Genomic DNA, 19,413 nt, shown 5'->3' on the forward strand with positions numbered 1-19,413 from the left:
CTTCTACCAACTTACTGATAAGTGCATGATGTGAAGATGCACGGAACCTAGGTGGCAAATGGTGAAAAGGTATCTTTCTCTTGTAGTACACTTAAGATACTGAATACTGGACTGAACCATTTAACTGTGATAGCTCATCCCTAACCAGTATAGACAGTTTGTATTGAAAAGTTTATGAGACAGACCATTATGTAGTGCTGGTACTGGATGTTTGGTTCAAAAAAACCATACATACCAAAAAAAGAAGATTGAAACAAAAGCACATCTGGGCCCAATGACTGTATATTCAAGATCACTAACAACTATATATACTGCTCTAAGATCAAAAGTCTATGCACCCCCCCAAAAGGTGAAATACAAAAATTCACAAATTTCACATTCTACCTTTTCCAGTTATGTAAGTTCAGGATGGGTGAAAATAAGTTATTTCTCTCCTTCAGTATTTCAGCATCCTGAGAAAACATAATAATTTAAATGTATCCACCAGAATTCTCAACTACCAAAAAAAATCCTCTTACCAGTTGCCATTTACTTTTTAAACTTCATTCCTAAAATTATAGTTTCCTTAAATAGTGGTGATTAAGACCACAGTATTATGTGTGCGTGAGCTTGTACATTCTAATTTATGCTCACACATATCTACCAAATCCTCTAAAAATACAGGGAAATGTTCCAAGAGTACATGGAAAACTATGATAAAAAATTCCAAGTTTAGATGAAACTTTCACTGATTTAAAAATACATAATGAAAAGTTTAGTCACTGAAAAGCCTTCAGTAACAGCTGAGAAGAGAACTGTTAAACTAAGACTGCCAGTTACTGTGAACTGAAGAGCTCCAAGGTTAAGTAAGTATTATCTCCCAAACAACAAAGAGAATCTAGAAGTAGTTTTTCTCTTCTGTAAAAATTTAAAAGAAGCAGTAAAAAAGAAAAACTTCAAAGGTCTCTTCACTTTCCGGAGAGGGGCTACTTGATAATCTCCAAACTCAGATTTGATGAAAAAAATTACTTTGGAAGCACATATTCTTTGAAACTTCTCTTTCCTCTGCGTTATGATGGTAAACCCCCTACAGGTTTCCCTCCTTCCAAATTGCACTGCAGGGCATTATATAACATTTAACAGAACAAGATCTAGCTCCTAGAACCATTCCTCTTTCCTGCTAGCTAGCTCACATTCTCGCCCTCCAGTGGTGACTTGGAGAGGAAAGGAAGGGAGGGGGCTTGAACCTTCTTAAGAGGAAAGCACTGTCCAGTGATGAAATTTCCCTACTGAGCATAAAAACCTAGAGTAAACTGGTCCTACAATGTGACTGAAGGGTCTGAGTTTTGCAAAATGTAAATGATTTCTCACTGATAAATCACAGCCTCATCATTCCCTTCCAACCTATACATAAAGAAAGAGGAGGAGAGACTATATTAGCAGGAAGGGTGAGAACAAGATAAATGGGGGGGGGGGGGGGCCAGGGCTGTGGAAAAGCATTCACCTTCCCATTTGTCAGGAATGACTTGGTAAACTGCAGAGCAGGCACCGGCTGGCATCACCGAAAGGCGAAAAAAGAGAGGAGAGCTACATCTTCCATTTCCTCCTCCCTCTCCTTCAAATGTCTTCTAAAGCCGGTAACTGTCATTTACACATTCAGATCTGTTCTCCTGTCACGGCAAACTCTGCCTGCCTGTGCTACACCTGGATGTTTGTCTGGGCTCCTACTAAAAATATTCTTTGTCATTAACAAAGCCATGAAAACGAAACTTTGCTAACCCACATTTTTAATAAGCAGTTTCGAGTGAAGGCAGCAAAATTGCAATCCTATAGCCAATCCTGAGAAAGCAAAGTGAATCAAGACTCAGATTTCCCTATATAACACAAATTCTCCTGCAATTCTCAAAAGGAAGTCACTCCCTCTCCCGTTTTTGGCAATCTACAAGACTCTCTTCTACCTCTGCAGTCTTTCCCTCCCTCCCTCTTCTCAGAACAAGACAAAGAGGTAGACAAATCCCCACAGGGTCTTTCCTGAGCTACAGCTGCACAGAACAGGAAACAGGAATCTGCTATGGAGCTGAGGGAAGAGGAGAAAAAAGGATATGGGTACACAACACACTCATACATGGGCTCAATGTACACAGAGCAACACTTTCCAACTGGTAACAATAAATCTGGCCTTCTCTAAGGAGACGATAATAATTAAAACTCTGCTTGCTATATACTCCAACTACAAATCTTAGATTCCAGAAAGGAGAAAAGAAACATGCCGGAGAACGCACAAATCTTACCTGAGTTACCATTTTCTTTTTCTCCATAAACCAAATGGAACAGATGATAAACCCTTCAAAGCAGCTGTGCTGGGGTACGCCTCCGTAGCTTTCTTTCCCCCCCTCCCCCCCCAAGCTAGCTATTTAGGGGTGGATAATTGACCTCCCTTTATACCGTTTTCCTTTCTTTTCTTTCTAGTGTTTCTTCCTTTCTTTTCTCTTCCTCTCAGGCAGTCTCTCCCCCTCCGTCTTTCTCCAGCTCCCTCCCATATCTCAGGCAGATGGCTGAAGGAAGCCCCACCCCTGAATGCCTAAGGTAATTAATCAGGGTAGAGCCCCACCTCTTCCTCCTCCCCCCACCCCTCCCAGCAGGCTGACAGCTCCCAACTCCAGAAAAAGGCCTGCTAGAGAATGGCAGTTTGGCGTATGCTGTGCTTAGCTTTGCGCACGCGTGTGTGAGGGTGGGGGGGCCGCGGGGAGGGGCGATGGAAGGACAGTCGCCATGTGCTGGCATATTTTAAGGATGCGATGATAGCATTAATGATACTGGAAGCAGTCGTCATAACTTACTAAAGTTAATACAGGTTTTCAAGATTACTAATATGAACATCTGATAAGGAAACAAAAATTTTTAAAAATTTTTCACAGCTTGTTGTAGCTCAGTGACGGAGTACTTGGTAGCATGGTAAGTCACTGAGTTCAATTCCCAGCACCAAAAAATAAACAAAACCACACTGATGTACAATTTACAGACACAGTTGGTTCAGTGAAAAAAGCAACGTTTTTTTCAAAACAGGCTACTCAATAATAAGTGACAGGAAGGTTTTCAAGGAACAGGAACGTGTCAGAACTTGTTTGCCTGGGAAGACCAAATACACCTGATAAGGGTAGAAGGCTAAAAAATGAGGAAGGAGGGCATCTAAGTGCTTATTTTTTCCCCTACTGTAAAACCCTCAAGAGTTATAGAGATGTCAGGGTAGCTCACAACTGTATCTCTCACCACCACTTAGGACACTGCAGCAGGTCTGTATAACACAGACAGATTGTCTTTAAAAAACAAAACTGGAGATTCTGAAAAGGTATCCACAAATATGATCCCTTCAGAAACTTAAAGTACACAAACTTGACTGCTTAAAGCTTTCAATTCAATTTAAAAATTCACCATTTGTATTTCCCAAATTTCCATATTCTACCTTCTAGTAAAACAGAAAAATCCTTTCTTATATTTTTGATACACTGGCATCTGTGTGTCATTATCATAATTAGTAATTGGTACTATAGAGTACTATAATATAGAAGATTTAGGGGACTTTATTAAACACAATGCTTCTTTAAAGTTCTCTCACTATAACCATATAATGAAAAAAAAATTCAAAGATGAATTATAGTCCAAAAGTCTTGATCTAAAGTCTGCCCACTGTTAGTGATATTGGGAAAGTCTTTAATTTCTAAGTATAAATTCAATAATCTCCTGACTTTGTACATTAAATATCAGAAAATGCATGAATGATGAGTATGATTTTTGCTATTTGTCTCACAAAATTAATATTCGCTAAAATTTTAAGTATTATGATAGGACCTCACCCTAAAGGACAACATATTTTAGTTCTGCTAAATTTTAGTATGTTAATATCTCTCATAGAGTATCAAATGGTAAAATAGATTAATTCTAATATTAAGCTTAATTTTAAAAACAAATACAAAAAGGAATCAAAATTTAAAACTGGCAACCACAATGAAAATACATAAATTTTTGCTCTCTGAGGACTATTTGCCACAGTGCAGAACCGGATTCTTTAAAATATACTGCATAATACTACAGGTTGGCACTTTGCTAATGCAACATTGCATTCATCCCTAAATTAATAATTATTTTAACATTTCCCAAAAGAACACAAAACCATCTGTGGAAACAGTAGAAACTGGTATAACCATAGCTAGTTACTGAATATCTACATCAGAAGCTATTCTGGCATTTAACAGGTATCAGATCATTCATGACATATTAAAAATATGTACAAAAGAACGGTAGCTTCACATATTAGACAAAAATTACAAGAAAAAAATACAGCACTAGGTCTGTCCCTATTTAATACTTTTAGAAATATTCTGGGAGATAAAACATTTAACGTTCTCAGAATATGCAACTGAAAGCTAACTAGAAGGAGATAAAATGCAGTCAAAAAGAGTTTTAAAGACAAAGTGAATAAGCAAGAAGAGGATGGGTAAGTTTCATTAAAAGCCAGTGCACTGAAAGCAGCGTGCTTTTGAAAAAACTATAAATTCTATTTATGGGGTAATTATGTTTTCAGTTCTAATACATGATATAAACTGCAAATCACTGTACAGTATTCTTTGAACCCACTGGTCTATGATACTTCTCCTGGCTAAAAGCCTGAAGTACCAAGAAGACAGCTTTTCCCTCTGTCCTCCCACATCAACTCTTAGAAAGGCCACAGCTACCTTACGCTGTGTGACTGCAGCCTCCAGGTATCGAGAAGACACTGGGCCTCAAATGAATGAGTTTCACATGCAAAAGTCTAGAACTAGAACAAAGATTTTCTTGAGCCCTGAGATTTTTACTGCACTTCTACATTCAGGACCAATATTTTTATGTCACATATGATAGCCTTAAAAAGTTACAATCATAAGAAAAAGATTGTATGAGCTAAAAATAAAAAACAACTTATTTTTATAAACTTAACATGTAACAGGATCACAGTGAGCACTGGAAAGTGTGCTCTGACTTTAAAGGCTGGGATTTGCTCCTTAGAGCCCAAGATTAAAAAAAAAAAAAAAAAAAAAAGCAACTGAACAGCCTGGGTCTGACCCAGCAAAACAACTGGAGTGTTCAAAGGTGTATATAGGAGAAATCATTTCAGCACTTCAGGGCATTTCCTTCCCTCCTTTCTTCCATCCTCCTCCTCTTCCTTTTCTTTCTACCTTGGTCTTCCTGTCTCCCCTCCCTCTTCTTCAGCATGTGTGGGGCGGGGAGACAGGTGAGGGTTGGCTGGGGATGTAGGTAGGCAAGCATATGATCAATCAGTTATCAACTAAGAAACCATGTCCACCTTCCTGGGTCAACTGCTGGCTTTCAGCACACTGTGCTTATAATATAGTAGGTACGTAAGAAATATCTGCTCAGTAAACAAAGGGAAAAGATACTTTTACTTATTTCAATTCCTTGTTTCATGCACGCTCCAGAAAACCAACTTACTGTCCTTCATACTACTCATAAGAAATTTCTATTACTGAAGTCACTGAAAACCTCCAAATGAGTTCAAATTCAATGAACATTTTTCCATCTTTTTTTATTTATTTGTGCATTCCTTTCTTTGGGAAACTTAACTTGATATCAAATAATACCAGTCTTTCCCAGTTTCTCTTTTTCGCTGCTCATGGCCTTCTCCATCTTATTCTCCCTCCTCTGCCACCCTCTAAATGTTGCTATTGCTTAAGGTGCCATTCTCAGACCTCTTTTTACTGCATACCCTAAGTTCTTCACCCAGGTGCATGTCCTCACATAAGTGTCCTAATTTAAATTTTTCCTATGTGCTTTTCTCCACAAAGAGGACCAATGGTACTCATTAGATTCTCAAAAGGGCCCAAATTCAAAGAAGTTGATGTTATTGACCTGCTTGCCTTAGATGTTCTAATTCATTCCATCATTTCAGTTACTCCCCCCATTCACCCTGACAGCCCTGCATTTATATTTCTAGTGTGCATTTCTCAGTCTGCAAAACAGTATCACCTGCCAAATAATGATCAATGCCATAGAAAAAACTTACAAATTATAGGAGTCCTAAACTAGATTAAATTCTCAAAACTGAAACAATTCATTTAACATCTACCTTCCAAGCATCGCCCTCAGCAATGGGGAAAACAGTGCTGGGCAAGAGCCAGCACTCCTATACATGTGAAGCTGAGATTTTATCACTCATTCTATGATGTCTGTTTCCCAGATGAATGATGGCACTTCTAAACAGCTACCATTTCTTAAGAATTTACTCTGAGGTCCTTCCTGATTAGGCAACTACATATATTATTAGCTCGTTTCATTCTGGTGACAAGGATGAAACATTTTTACCTCCTTTTTAAGATTAGGGAACAAAGCTAGGTGAGGGAAACCATCTTGGCCAAAGCACCAAAGCTAGCAAGGTATAGAAACTCAGACTGAAACTCACATCCGACAGGCTCCTCCTTATTCAACCCCACATTAAGTCAGAAATAGGTCCTTTTGATTTCCTTCCATCTGCTCTTTCTTCCCATCTCTACCACCAGGAATTCAATTTGACCTCTTTATTCACTATCTAGCTTCTATCTGTCTCTACTCCAGTCTACCACTCTCTCTATCTAAGCTTTCATTGCTGTCAGAGTGATCTTTCAAAACGTAAATTTCATCATGCCACTTTATTGAATAACATTCTCTACCATTTCTCGACATCACCATTTTTCTGTTTCTTATTCCCTTGAATATAGCCTTCTGTCTGGCTAATTCATCCTTTATGGTTTTCTTCAAGGGTCCAGAGCACCTTTCTTGATCCTACCTACTCCCGCGCCTGGCTTAGAAACCGCTTGTCCATGTGCATACTTTACCTTAGCACCTAATCCTTGGGGCATAAATGGAATCCTCATTTCCTCAAATTCAGACTGGCAGTTTGAGGGCAGAAATCATGTTTTATATCATCTCCCAGAGGGCTGGTTTGGTTTGGTTTGGGTTTGGTAGTACTGGGACTTGAACTCAGGAATACTAGTACTAAGATGAAAATTCCAGCTTTATTTAGTTTTCATTTTGAGACAGGCTCTTTCTAAATTACCTAGTTTGGCCCTGAGCTTGCCCCTTTTTGCTTCAGCTTCTTGAATAGCTGGGATTATAGGCATATGCCACTGGGCTTGGCCATACTCTAATTTTTAACTTAATTCTTAAATGCACTGTAAATTAAAAAAAAAAGTTGAGGTAAAACAACAATGTCTTGATTTCTGTTTTTAGCTATTATTTAGGCACACATGGGTACATAAAAAGAGTATCTTTATAGTTATTAAAATATTATAAAAGCATTATTTCTTCTAAAAGTGTGCTTGGAAATATCTTCAAATTTATCAGTTTATTTCAGCATCTTCTGGAAAGGTGAAGTGTAAAAGAAGACTGGGAAAAAGACTTTCAACTTTATTAGAATAATTCAGATTCTAGACAGAATAATACCCACTAATTAAAAAAGACACCTCACACATTATATGGTCTTACTCTTCATAATTTTATAGTAGTGATTCAACTTCCCTATCTTCCACCCACATACCAGTAACACTGTAAAAGCAGATCCAACAGTGCCTGACTGGAAGCAGGGCTTACTCAGACTTTCCCAGGCTACCTTGACATACAAGTGAAAAGCAACGTTGAAGGCATAGCATTTCCTGGAATAATAAAAACTTGTTAATATAAATATAAATGCTTTTTGCAGCACACCCCCACAAAATAACCCTAAGTGTAAGTAACAATTTACACCTAACAGATATTAAACTCTTTTCCCTAAGCATCTCTAACACAACACTACTTTAATATCCTTTGCCTCAACATTCCCTTTAATGTAAATGAAGCCAAATTAGAGCTAACTTCACTCCTTTGCTTCTTTTTTCTAGTTCAGGCAGATTTAGTTACATTAAAAAACTACTCCAGAAAAAAACATTGGGAGGGGTAAACCTTATATATTTTTTAAAATATATATTCACATTTATTTCTTGTCCTCTAAAATCCAACCTTTAGAACAAAATCACAAAAATACCTACCAAGACACTGATTAATACTGGGCATAGTGGTACCTGCCTATAATCATAGCACTTGGGAGGCTGAGGTAGGAGGATCACTGTAAGATCGAGGCTAACCCAGGCTACATAGTGAGTTATAAAGGTCAACCTGAACCAAATAATGAGACCCAGTCTCAAAAAATAAGGCCAGGAAATTAAACGGTATTATTTCAGAAATTATTATATGGCTTTGGGTAGCTTACTCTTATCTTTATAAGCTATAATATCAAAATAAAAAACTAAAAAATAAAAAGATATATCATATAATACATACTTCTAATACTTATAAGCCATCTCAAACCCTAGACAATGAGAATCATTTGCACAGGTGAAATTATGCATGCATTTTCTGTATTCTGTGAGACATTAAGTGGTTCTCAGTATTAAAACAGATGGGATGTAAACACATGTATCAATAACTAGATTTTCAAGAAAATCATACAAAATTAATCTATGAAAACTAAAGCATATTGTTTCTTTTATACTGAAATGTGCCATGTCTCTATAATGAAATTATTGAAAGATCTTTCTGGTTTGTTTGTCACTGTATTCATATGCCTAGCATAGTAACTGGCACACAGTACATTTTCAAACCTCATTTGCTATGCAGTAAACTAATTCAGAATAAGAAAAATATGTATCCTCCCACAAAGAGCTGGACAACCTATGGATTAATTCATTTTCCAGCATTCTATACACTCAAGCATACACCAATAATACCCTTCATATAGGTCACTTTCTTTCAGTCTTCCAGAAGCCTAACATCTTAAGCTGTCTTAAGCTGTCTTTGGTTGTCCGAAACTCTTAAATCAGGACATTTTGCTGACTTAAATCAGCAAATAATAATTTAAAAACTTACTTCCTTTTCCTCCAAACACCATACTATCACTTGAGTGACACGGTAAGCAGTCTATTATCACACACAGAAAGTGTTAATTGACACAAACAAATTACATTCTATTCTATTCTATTTATTTATTTTTTGTGGTACTGGGGATCGAACTCATAACCTTGCACTTGCCAGGGAGGCACTTACACCACTGAGCCAAATCCCCAGCCCAACAAGTTACATTTTAAATATTCAGTCACAGATGGTAAATCCAAGGGTACCTATCAGAATAATTTAAAGAAGAGTTTCTTAAGATTTTTCTGGGTAATAAAACTATACTCAATATCTCTACCAAGCCCATACCTATCTAGCAAGCCCTATCTATTTATTCTGCTTGTATTTTAAACTGACTTGATCCAGATAAGGTTCTGAAAACACTATAACCAATAAAATAGTAAATTTTAATTGTACCTTCTTTAAGGAAGGGGTTCTAGTAACACAAGAGCAATGAAAGACTACGTAAAACCCTTTACTGCCTTGTGTTGCAGATAACTCACTTTTACTGTCTCAACACTATTAATTCTAGAAATTAAAAATAGATGCATATTCTTTAACAAAATATTATTCAGTCAATAATTCCCACACAACTATAAGTATGCAATGAAGAACTCTGATTTAACTAAGTAATGTATAAGAATCTAACAGAAGCCAAAAAGAATCTTTTATAACCACAGTTAAGAGTTTGTGTACCACACAGCAACCTATTACTCATTTGGAAATACACTGAAATAAAACTGTTTCTTTAACAGAATAAATAAGATTATAAAATGGCTTTGGAGTCTTCAATTTTAAATTGTTTTTTCAATCTCATTATTTTGCTGAGGTAGTGGAATGGAGAACACATAGTTACATTTTAGCAACCATTACCAGCATTTGTAAACTACCTTAATTTCAAACAGAGTATACCTACTAAATGGAGCAAAGCAAGGAAAGTGTAGTTTTAAATACTGACTACTACATTTACCAATACTACACCTTAATGACTAAACAGATGTAAGCTGGCTAACTCATATCACTGAAAAAGATTTTACAAAGAACATACTGTAATTTCTGAAAGAAAACTATAATCCTCTCTGCAACTAGAGCAGGAGGCTGATTAATCTGCCTCAAAAATTCATGTATATACTATAATTATTTTGTATAGGATTCCAGTTTCTCAATTCTCTTGGAAAATACTGATTTTTCAACTTTTCCCTCAGACAATTTATGTTTATTATAGTTATAAGTTTTACACTTTGCCAACAGGGTCTCAGAAATTTACTATTCTTGGAAGTTTCTTGTCAAAAACCCTTCAATATTTATTTGCAAGAAGATATGCTTCTAACCAAGTGTCATGACACTTTCAACCTGTAACTGTTAGACCAATCCACAGTTTTCAGTAAACAAATAGTCCACAGATAAATGAAATTTGCAAATACATCAACAAAACTTCACTGTGGTAAATGTAATATAGTTCTATTTGAATAATAAAAATAATGAAAACAGTAATATAAGTAACATAAAATATGTGAATACAGACTGCTATGTTAGAATACATCACAAGCCCTCCACACAATTTCAGTACTGGTATCTTAGTGAGTGAGAGGTATGTTTATTCTGGAGAGCTTACCCAACAGATCCAACTCAAAATGATATGGTTTAGGCCCCAAACATCTAGTAAGATACACTAGTTTATTACTTCTGTGAAATCCTAGCCTTTCCTACCCAACCCACAGACAGAAATGGCTACTTAAAAGAAAACAATAAAATGAAGGGCCATAAAAGCACAAACTAAAAGACTGAGAAAACAAACATATCTATAATTCAGAATTAATTGTAATAACTTTTTATTTCCCTATTCTAGGTATTCAGCATAATTAGTATCTCAAAGAATAACATGTAAGAGAAATCATCTGATCAAACCTTTCCTGTTATAGACAAAATGAAGTTATTTGAGCATGAACATGGATGTGATTAATTCAAACTTTGGTTTGAATTAGAATCCAAGACTAGTTTTATGTAGTATACTACTACTAATTTAAAGGCAAACAAATCAGAAATGTGCTTTAAAATGGCCTGATGTCTTGACTACAGATTTCAAAATGTAGTGTCAAAATGGCCTATTAGATTTAAACAAGTTAAAATAGTTTACAAAGGAAAAAATACCCACTATTTTATATTACCTTTCTGAAAACTACAAAAAAAAAAAAAAAAATCTGAAAACTGCCATCTGTATCTCTCATTGGTCCAAAAAAGAAGCCTGAAAGTTCACCATAATACAGTGCCTTGGTTATGTTATATTTGTATTGCCCAACTCATCCAATTTAAAATGCGTGCACACATATGCACGCAGGCACACACACCAAAACCTGAAGTTTCAGAATGTCTAGAGTTGAAAGCCAACCACCCCATCCAGCTACCAACACTATGAAATTAAAATCTCCTGGTATGCAAATCAACAAAAGAAATCTTAGTAAATCTATCCCGCAAGGTATCAGGTCAAACAACAGAAAGTCTATAAGCATTTCATTCTCCCATAAAACCTACACATCAATAAACAGTATTAGGAAAAAGGTATAACCCTTAGCTTACCTGCACAACAGGATATTGATAATCCATACAATATACACCATACATAGCAAAGGGGAAGGAAATTTCGGATAAGGACTGCACAAAAAGTGTCTAAGTTTTTGCCTTAGACAGCTTGATTTGGCTGTCCTTTCCAAAAGAACCAGGAGCACCAAAAAATCGGTGGCTGACTTCAAGTCTACTCAGATAATACACTGGCTCAGCTGATGAAGCTGGAACTTGGTTCAGATCAAGTCTCCACCCCAGCAAGATTCAGCAATACCAGATATTCAGGGAAAAGCAAAAAGCTCCAGCTGAGTTAGATGTAGACTGAAAAGTGCACCAGAGATTTGCTGTTAGTTTTGGTTTTAAACTGAAAACTTCACCAGAAACTCAAGAGGCTGAGACCAACAGCCAGGGAAGGAACATGGGCTCCTTAAAGTGGCACACAAAAGCAATAGGAAGTTCAAGGGACCTAGGAGCCAAAAAATATAGATGTTTCAGGCTTTTACTGCGTCAAAGGAAACGCTTCCAATCCCGGACTTGAAAAGGCAGATGGGACTATGTTGTTTCTCTATCCCTTTTTGTGGGAATACGTACGCGCGCGCGCGCACACACACACACACACACACACACTCACACACACACACACACGGCCTTCTCACTGTCTCGTCAGAGACAGGTGTTAGGATTAACAGCATAAACCCTTCAGCCACGGAAAGAAACAGGAAAAAAGTCATACTGATACATGTGGTAAAGGGATCCCTTTCATGACACTCTATGTTTTTGTATCATTTAACACCCTCCTCACTGTGCTTTAACAGAAGCTAGGACAGCTGGCAGGATCAGCACTAGAAAAGAGGAAAGTGGCCCCAACTCTGAGGCAATATGAGTCCACTGGAGGCCTTCAGACATGCAGGGTACACTCTTTCAGCTGTTCCAATCAAACTTGGAGGGATTAACTCTGGCTGCCTGCATGAAGGTGGGGGTGGAAAAGATCTTTTCAGAAAAGCCAGTTGCTTTTCCCTTTTTAGGAAGTGGCAATACCCACCCTACCATTATATACAAACACACATGTGCACACATATTCCTATAACTGGTATTAAAACCAGTAACAAACATGAACAGGTGTGTGTTCAGTCTGATAGTGTACAGCAGTTTATAAAGTTGGATTTCTGAGCCTAACTGGCCCATCTATAACCAGGGAACTGCTAAATAATTCTCAGAAAATAAGATACACATTAAGCAGAAAGTGAAAATAGTTACTAAGAGACACAGCAGTTGTAAGTACTGCTCTTAAAATATTCTATTTGGGATAAGCATCCAAAAGTTCAAAATGATAATTCTAAATTTGTTTAGAGGCTATGATATTCTAATCTTGGAAAGCCAGTAATACTATTACATGTGTTTGTTGGATTAAACTGTGAGGATTAAACACAACTGTGAGTTTATGTATGACCCCTCCTGTTTTCAGTATAATATCTCTCCTTTTATGGTCATTATAATTCAGTTTGTTCAAAAGAAACTGTCTTTTAAGGTTCAAAATGGCCTTAGCACATCTAAGGATAGCCCTCCTGGTTAAACATTTTTACCCTTAATCATTTCTAACAGACTAGGAGGACCAAACAATATACTAGATTACCTTCAGATGGCTGGTACTGATTATCTATGTATTATACATGTGGAACAAGAATAAAATCAATTCAGGATAATTAAAACACAACCACTGGATATTTATTATATATAAAGTGTTATGCTAAGAATTATTGGTAGAAAAACAAACACACAACAGAAAGTCCTGCTGTAAACTGAGAAAGAGATCAGTATACAGGCAAAGTCAAAAGGAAAAACAATGCAATGGCACAAAATTAAGCATTGCAAGCAATTTTTCACACACAGAATAACCTTTTAAAAGTTTAATGAACTTCTATAGTCTCATATTCCCTCCACTAAAACTATAAAGAACCTGCTTTGACAGTTCTTACCAGAGATGATTAGAACCTCATAACATCTGATGGACTATCTAAGGCATGTGACATATGTTCTAATTACCTCTTACAAAACTATTAAAATGGCAATTAAACTACAAAAAGGGGTTGAGATAGCTCTGTGATAGGAGATTTGCCTAGTATGCTCAGGGTGCTGGGTCCCATCCCTCACAAAGAGAAAAGAAAAAAAATTAAGAAAGAAAGAAATCACAAAAGAAATGTTTCTGGCCAGAACTTTAGCTCAGTGGCATAAGCGCCTGCCTGGCAAACATGAGGTCACGAGTTCGATTCCTGGTACCCCCCCTCAAAAAAAGTTTCTGTAATAAAACCTTACACTAAATTTCCTCTTCAAATCAAATAATTCTTCAATCTTTCTTCCTCCCTGTACACTTTGCCATTTCATCTTCTCATTTCTTACATAGCAGCAGTGATCACATGAACATGTGTAAACTTGAATTTTTTTGTCTTTCCTAAAATTACTGATATAATTTAAGTCTGAATATAGTCCCCACATATATTGGGGAGGGCACCAAGTCAATTTCTGGAGATTTACATTCTTCTTGAGGATAAATTTATACACAAAATGTATATATACATACAATCCTCTCTCTCTATCTCATTTCCTAATATAATCTTTGTGCAGAATAATGCTGCCTTGGTTTTTAACAGGCCAGATCCCATGCACAGATGAGAAGCTTGACATTGCTATTTCATTATTTTGTCCCATTATCAATGTGATTTGAAAAACAGAGGCTGGGTGTGGTGGCACATACCTACAGTCCCAGCTACTCAGGAGGTAAGGCAAGAGAATTACTTGAATCTAAAAGTTTGAGACTAGCCTGAGCAACACATCAAGATTTTATGTCAAGGAGGAGGAAGAGAAATCCAACACACAAATTACTGCAAGTGCCTTCCTCGCTCAAAATAAGCAGACTAGGCATTTCCTTTATATTTATTTATTTAGGTACTGGGGATCGAACTCACAACCTCATGCTTGCCAGGCAGGCATTTGTGCCACTGAGCCATATCTCCAGCCATTTTCTTTAAATTTTAAATGCTGTCATAATCACTTAAAAGTTCCAGAAATAAAAAAAGACTGATTTTTCACAATGCACTCAGACTTACTTGCTGATGATGCCAATTTACTCCATTTGGGAAACCATATATTTTGAAGTATTATGAATACTTTTAAGGTATTAGAGATCAGATATGCTGATCACTTAGAAACATGGATACACATTTCACTAGCAGAGACTTGAATACCAGTTCTTTTTTCTGTAAGTTTCAACATTAGGTAGAGCATCCTATTATACAGAATGTAATGATATCAGAGAAAACAGATCTAGAAAAGATCTAATACTTTAAACAGTAAACTACCTAGAAGTTACCATGAGATTTATGAAGTTTAATTTTTATTACAGATAAAGCAGACCCTCTATAAACGTACCTATGCCAAAAAATATGGTTGGAGACACTGAAGTGTACTACACATCTATAATACACATCTATAATCTTTGAGATCTCCAGACAACCAACCAGTAGGTAAATTCAGTCAATCAAATTAACCACAAAATATATCTGGGGTTCCTCTCTTATTCCTGTTTTTTAAATCCCCCTTTCAGTGTCTTCTGCTTTCACCACATCTTGCCAAGTATTAAAGGGCAGAGTGGGCTAGCAACCACCGTCAATAGTTCAGCTTTCAGGTATAAATTTGGTTTTAATAGCAATATTCTCAGAATTTCAAAGGTTAGTATGTACTAGGACAATACAGAATTTCAAAAAGAGACAGGACTTATGCTAAACAGATGAGGGTGGAGAGCATAAGAAGCAGAAAATGCATCTGCAGGCAAAATATGTCATTGGAAGCATACAATGGTGGTGAGACAGGCCTGTAATCCCAGCACTTGGGAGGCTGATAGAGGAGGACTGTCTCAAATCTGAGGCCAGCTTGGGGTACATAGTCAGTTCAAAGTCAGTCTGAACTACATAGCAAGACTCTGTCTCCAGGGAAGGATGGAGGGTGGAATGAGGGGACATCCGTCAAACAGACAGACAGGTAGGCAGGCACAAAAATAATGTTTCATGAAAATGGTTTTAGACGCTACAAATGGGAAAAAGGGAAAAGAGAATTTGAGGGTGAGCAATCAATTAGTGGCTGGCATTTTAATAGCCTATGAACTAGTAATACAAAACATACACAGCAGGAATAAAGATTAAAGATATAAGAAGACAGGACAAAGACGGCATTCACTATAACTGGAAAATGTTCATGTTGGGGGTAAATAAAGGGTAAGTAAATATAACACTAAGGTTCTAAGTCTGGCTTACTGGGCAAATAAGAATTAACACTGCTAAAACAGAGAACCCAAAGCATAAACTGACTTTAAGTTATGATAGGACACCCAACAGAATATGTCTAACAAGCAATCAGAATTATAGGTTGCAGCTCTAGAGAAGGCCAGGGTTAGAGATGATCCAAAAGAAGAACAGGGGAAACAGCCAAAGCTATTGTGTGATTAAGATTTGTCCTCCACACTGATTTGGTCCACAGAATTACTGAATATCAATCATGTAGGGTTTTTTTCTTTTCTTTTGGTTTTCTGAGACAGGGTCTCACTATATAGCCCAGGCTGGCCTTGAACTCATAGAGATCCTCTTGCCTCAGCCTCCCCAGTTCAAGTGCTGGGATTACTGACATGTGCCACTACATCCAGCAACCACGTATTTTTTTAAAAAAATATCTTATATTAATAATACAAGAAAAAAGCGAAACATGGAGAGTGGAGGCAGGCAAGCAGGCAGGCATGCAGGGAGGGAGGGAGAGAAAGCAAGAGAGGGCAAAGGGCTGAAAATAGAACCTTAAGGAATACTCACTTCTGGAAGGCAAAAATAGCAACAGAGGATAAAAAGATTAAGAAGGACTCTGAACTATTCACAAAAGCCAGGACATTGTAACTTTTCTTCAATCCCGCATCCCTTACACTATGGAAGATTATTTCATAAAATGATTCCAGAGATAAATGTATAAGAGGATTAAGTAAAAATATGGAAAGAGTAAAAGTAAGAATTTAGAAAAGTGACCAAATTCAGCAAGTAAGAGCTTAAGAGTTTTGAGCTATTTTATTAATACAGGAAAAAGACAGTAACAAAACTGATAAACTCTGCATCACAATGAAAAGCAGAAATGATGTGTACATATGAATGGTAGCAAACCTTTTTATCTTGAGAGACTTCTTTGTTTTTCTAGTGGCCATGTACAAAAACAATTACTGATATATTCAACTAACCACTGTTGCCTCTTTCCAGAATTTTTATTTTGTATTTTGCCTCTATGCCTTTGATCATACTATTTTCTTATGCATTTCAAAATATCCAAGTCTTAAAATAGAGCTCTTCAAGGCCTGTCTTAAATGTCATCCATTCCACACGGCTGTTCTAGGTTGTCTCCAAGGAGAATTTCTCTTCCCTCTGAACTTATATGGTGCTTTCTATTTGTTTTTAGGCATACGTGTTTTATCTATTAGGTGATTTCTTTCAGAATAAGACCTGTCCATTCATCTTTGTATTCCTCTCAAAAATTAAGGTAATTATCATTTACATAGTATGTGACCATCAGTGCATGAAGAGAGAAATTATAAAATGACTTGAAACTACAAACCAGAAGTAATAGAATCAATCATCATACACAGACTATGTGTAATCCGCTCATTTGGTCAATACGCACTCTTTTCAACTAAGTTATCCTTAACATAGAGTAAAAACCTAAGAAAAGGAACAGCTCTCAAAAGGAGAGAGCAGAAAACAAACACTAAAATACCATTTCATGAATACCATACTTGCTTCAGAAAACATAAAGCAGCAACTGCTGTTGAAGAAGCCACCACCACCATCTAATTTTAATTAATTCTAAGTGAAAGAAACAGGCAATATTTCACAAGCAATTAGTGCTTTTAATAAATTACAAAACAATGACACAGAATTTTCCAGATGAACAGGGAACTTTGAGGTAGTGGAACAGCATTCTAAATGCATACAAACAATATGGCACAAGCAAAGCCACACTTGAATGCCTATAGTAGGGCATGTACGGAAATATATGTTTTAAAAAGTCAAAAGCCTATTTAAAAATACCCATGTCCCATTCTAAAATGCTGTGACAACTGTTTAATTTTCTACACTAATAGAAATGCTTTAAAGTAGAACACTGCAAATTACTGCTAACTATAGAAACATACCTTTGTATGACACCTGGGACACAAGGAAGTTTAGGTAATAACAGAGTAAACCATGGTACGGCTTAAAATGTGTTTTGTCTGGAAATGAGAAACACGGCCTGCAAATTGTGAGGCAAGGAATCAGTATTTCTTGTTAAAAGCATTTTTCATTATTTTTTCCTTCTGAAACAGTACACGATGAGTACCCCTAATCTGAAAATCCAAAATGTTACAACTTTCTGAAGACCAACATCACCTTAAAAAGTCAGATTTCAAAGCATTCGTATTTGTTTGTTTGGTACTGGGAATCTAACTCAGGACCCTGCACTAGCTAAGCAGGTGCTGAGCTATATCCCCAGCCTCTTCAGAGCACTATGGATTTCAAATTTTTGGATTAGGGATGTTCAACAGGTAAAGTCTATGAAAATATTCCAAAGTTCAAAAACCTCTGAAATCTAATACACTTCTCGGTCTCAAGCATTTTACATAAGGAATATTCAGCTTGTGTTACTACATAAAATGTATCCATAAATTACAGGGCAATAGTTGTTTACTTTAAATCTAGAAGATAAATAATATATAAAGGGTAAGGGTGAAAGGTAAAATTTTGGCTGGTTTGCAGTGCTAGGGATCAAACTCAGGGCACCTTGCACTATAGCACAATGCTCCCATTCCAAAATGTAACTTTTAAGGGAGAAAATGATTATAAATATCCTAACTGTTAAGAAAATGTTTTCAAATACTTCAAATACATAATCTTACATAACAGACATGGTAAACTGCAAAATACAGTTATGAAATTACACTGCTCTTTAGTCAAAAAGTGGAATGTTTTCTTCAATTCCTTGAGTTTGGACTTAGCCTTGTGACTCACACTGGCCAGAGATGTTAGCAAATGAGATGCAAGCAGAGGCTTGATGAGTGTCTGCTCACTGGGGCTTGCCCTCTCTTGCTCCTCTCTGGTACCTGACACTACAGTATGAAGAAACGTGAAGGGTGAGAGACCAAGTAAAACAGAAATAAGCTGTTCTAGTTGAGCCCCCCACTAACAAACTGCCATTTCCAGATGTGAGAGTAAGGTCCTTATAGACCAGAACAGCCCAGCCAATCCAGTCTAAATGGGAAACCACTCAAATTCCTGACCCAAAGAACTGTGAGCAAATAAATGATCGATATTGTTCTAAACTATTAAATTCTAGGAAAGACTGTCACCCAGCGCGAACCTGGCTGACACAACCTTCTTGCACAGTGTTTGAGATAACCTCAATATTGACATCAATACCACACTTACTATAGTTTGAGATTAGGTTTTATTAGTTCCTCCAACTTTTTCTTCTTCAAAGTTGTTTTAGTGATGCTAGATTCTTAGCATTTTTACATGAATTTTAAAATTAGTTTGTCTATTTCTACAAAAACTTGGCTGAGACTCTGTTGATTATCTTTAATCTATAGATCAGTTTGGGTAGAATAAACATCTAAATATATTGAGTCTTTCTGCTTTGTTCTATTATTCAAGTAGTATATAAATTTTAAAGATTATGATTTTTTATCCAGACATTTACTGAAATTAAGTATTTTATCTAGGATTTGTTACCACTTTCTCAAGTTTGCTAACCCATAATACATCTCTATGAGAGAGAGTGACACTGGTGGCAAGAGAGAAAAACAGATCATTGGAACAGAATAGCAAGTTCAGAAATAGCTTCACAAGCGCAAAGGCAGTT

General features: G+C 36.6%; 1 protein-coding gene across 25 annotated transcripts in view; it reads right to left on the reverse strand.

Moving 5' to 3' along the window:
- Rbfox2 (RNA binding fox-1 homolog 2) overlaps nucleotides 1–19,413 on the reverse strand; it is a 259,340-nt gene that overhangs the window by 95,860 nt on the left and 144,067 nt on the right. The window contains exon 1 of one of the 25 annotated variants that reach the window (XM_063238449.1): nucleotides 2,425–2,521. The exons of 23 other annotated variants lie outside the window; for them this stretch is intronic. Coding sequence is in view for 1 of the 2 variants with exons in the window: in XM_063238446.1 (XP_063094516.1) it covers nucleotides 2,271–2,297 (27 nt within the window). In the remaining variant the exon portion in view is untranslated. One more of the 25 variants, XM_063238446.1, reaches the window with a different exon arrangement.

This window comes from Cavia porcellus, unplaced genomic scaffold (genome assembly GCF_034190915.1).
Source record: "Cavia porcellus strain 051 isolate PalLab524CR breed Dunkin Hartley unplaced genomic scaffold, mCavPor4.1 scaffold_27, whole genome shotgun sequence".
Taxonomy (NCBI): Eukaryota; Metazoa; Chordata; class Mammalia; order Rodentia; family Caviidae; genus Cavia; species Cavia porcellus.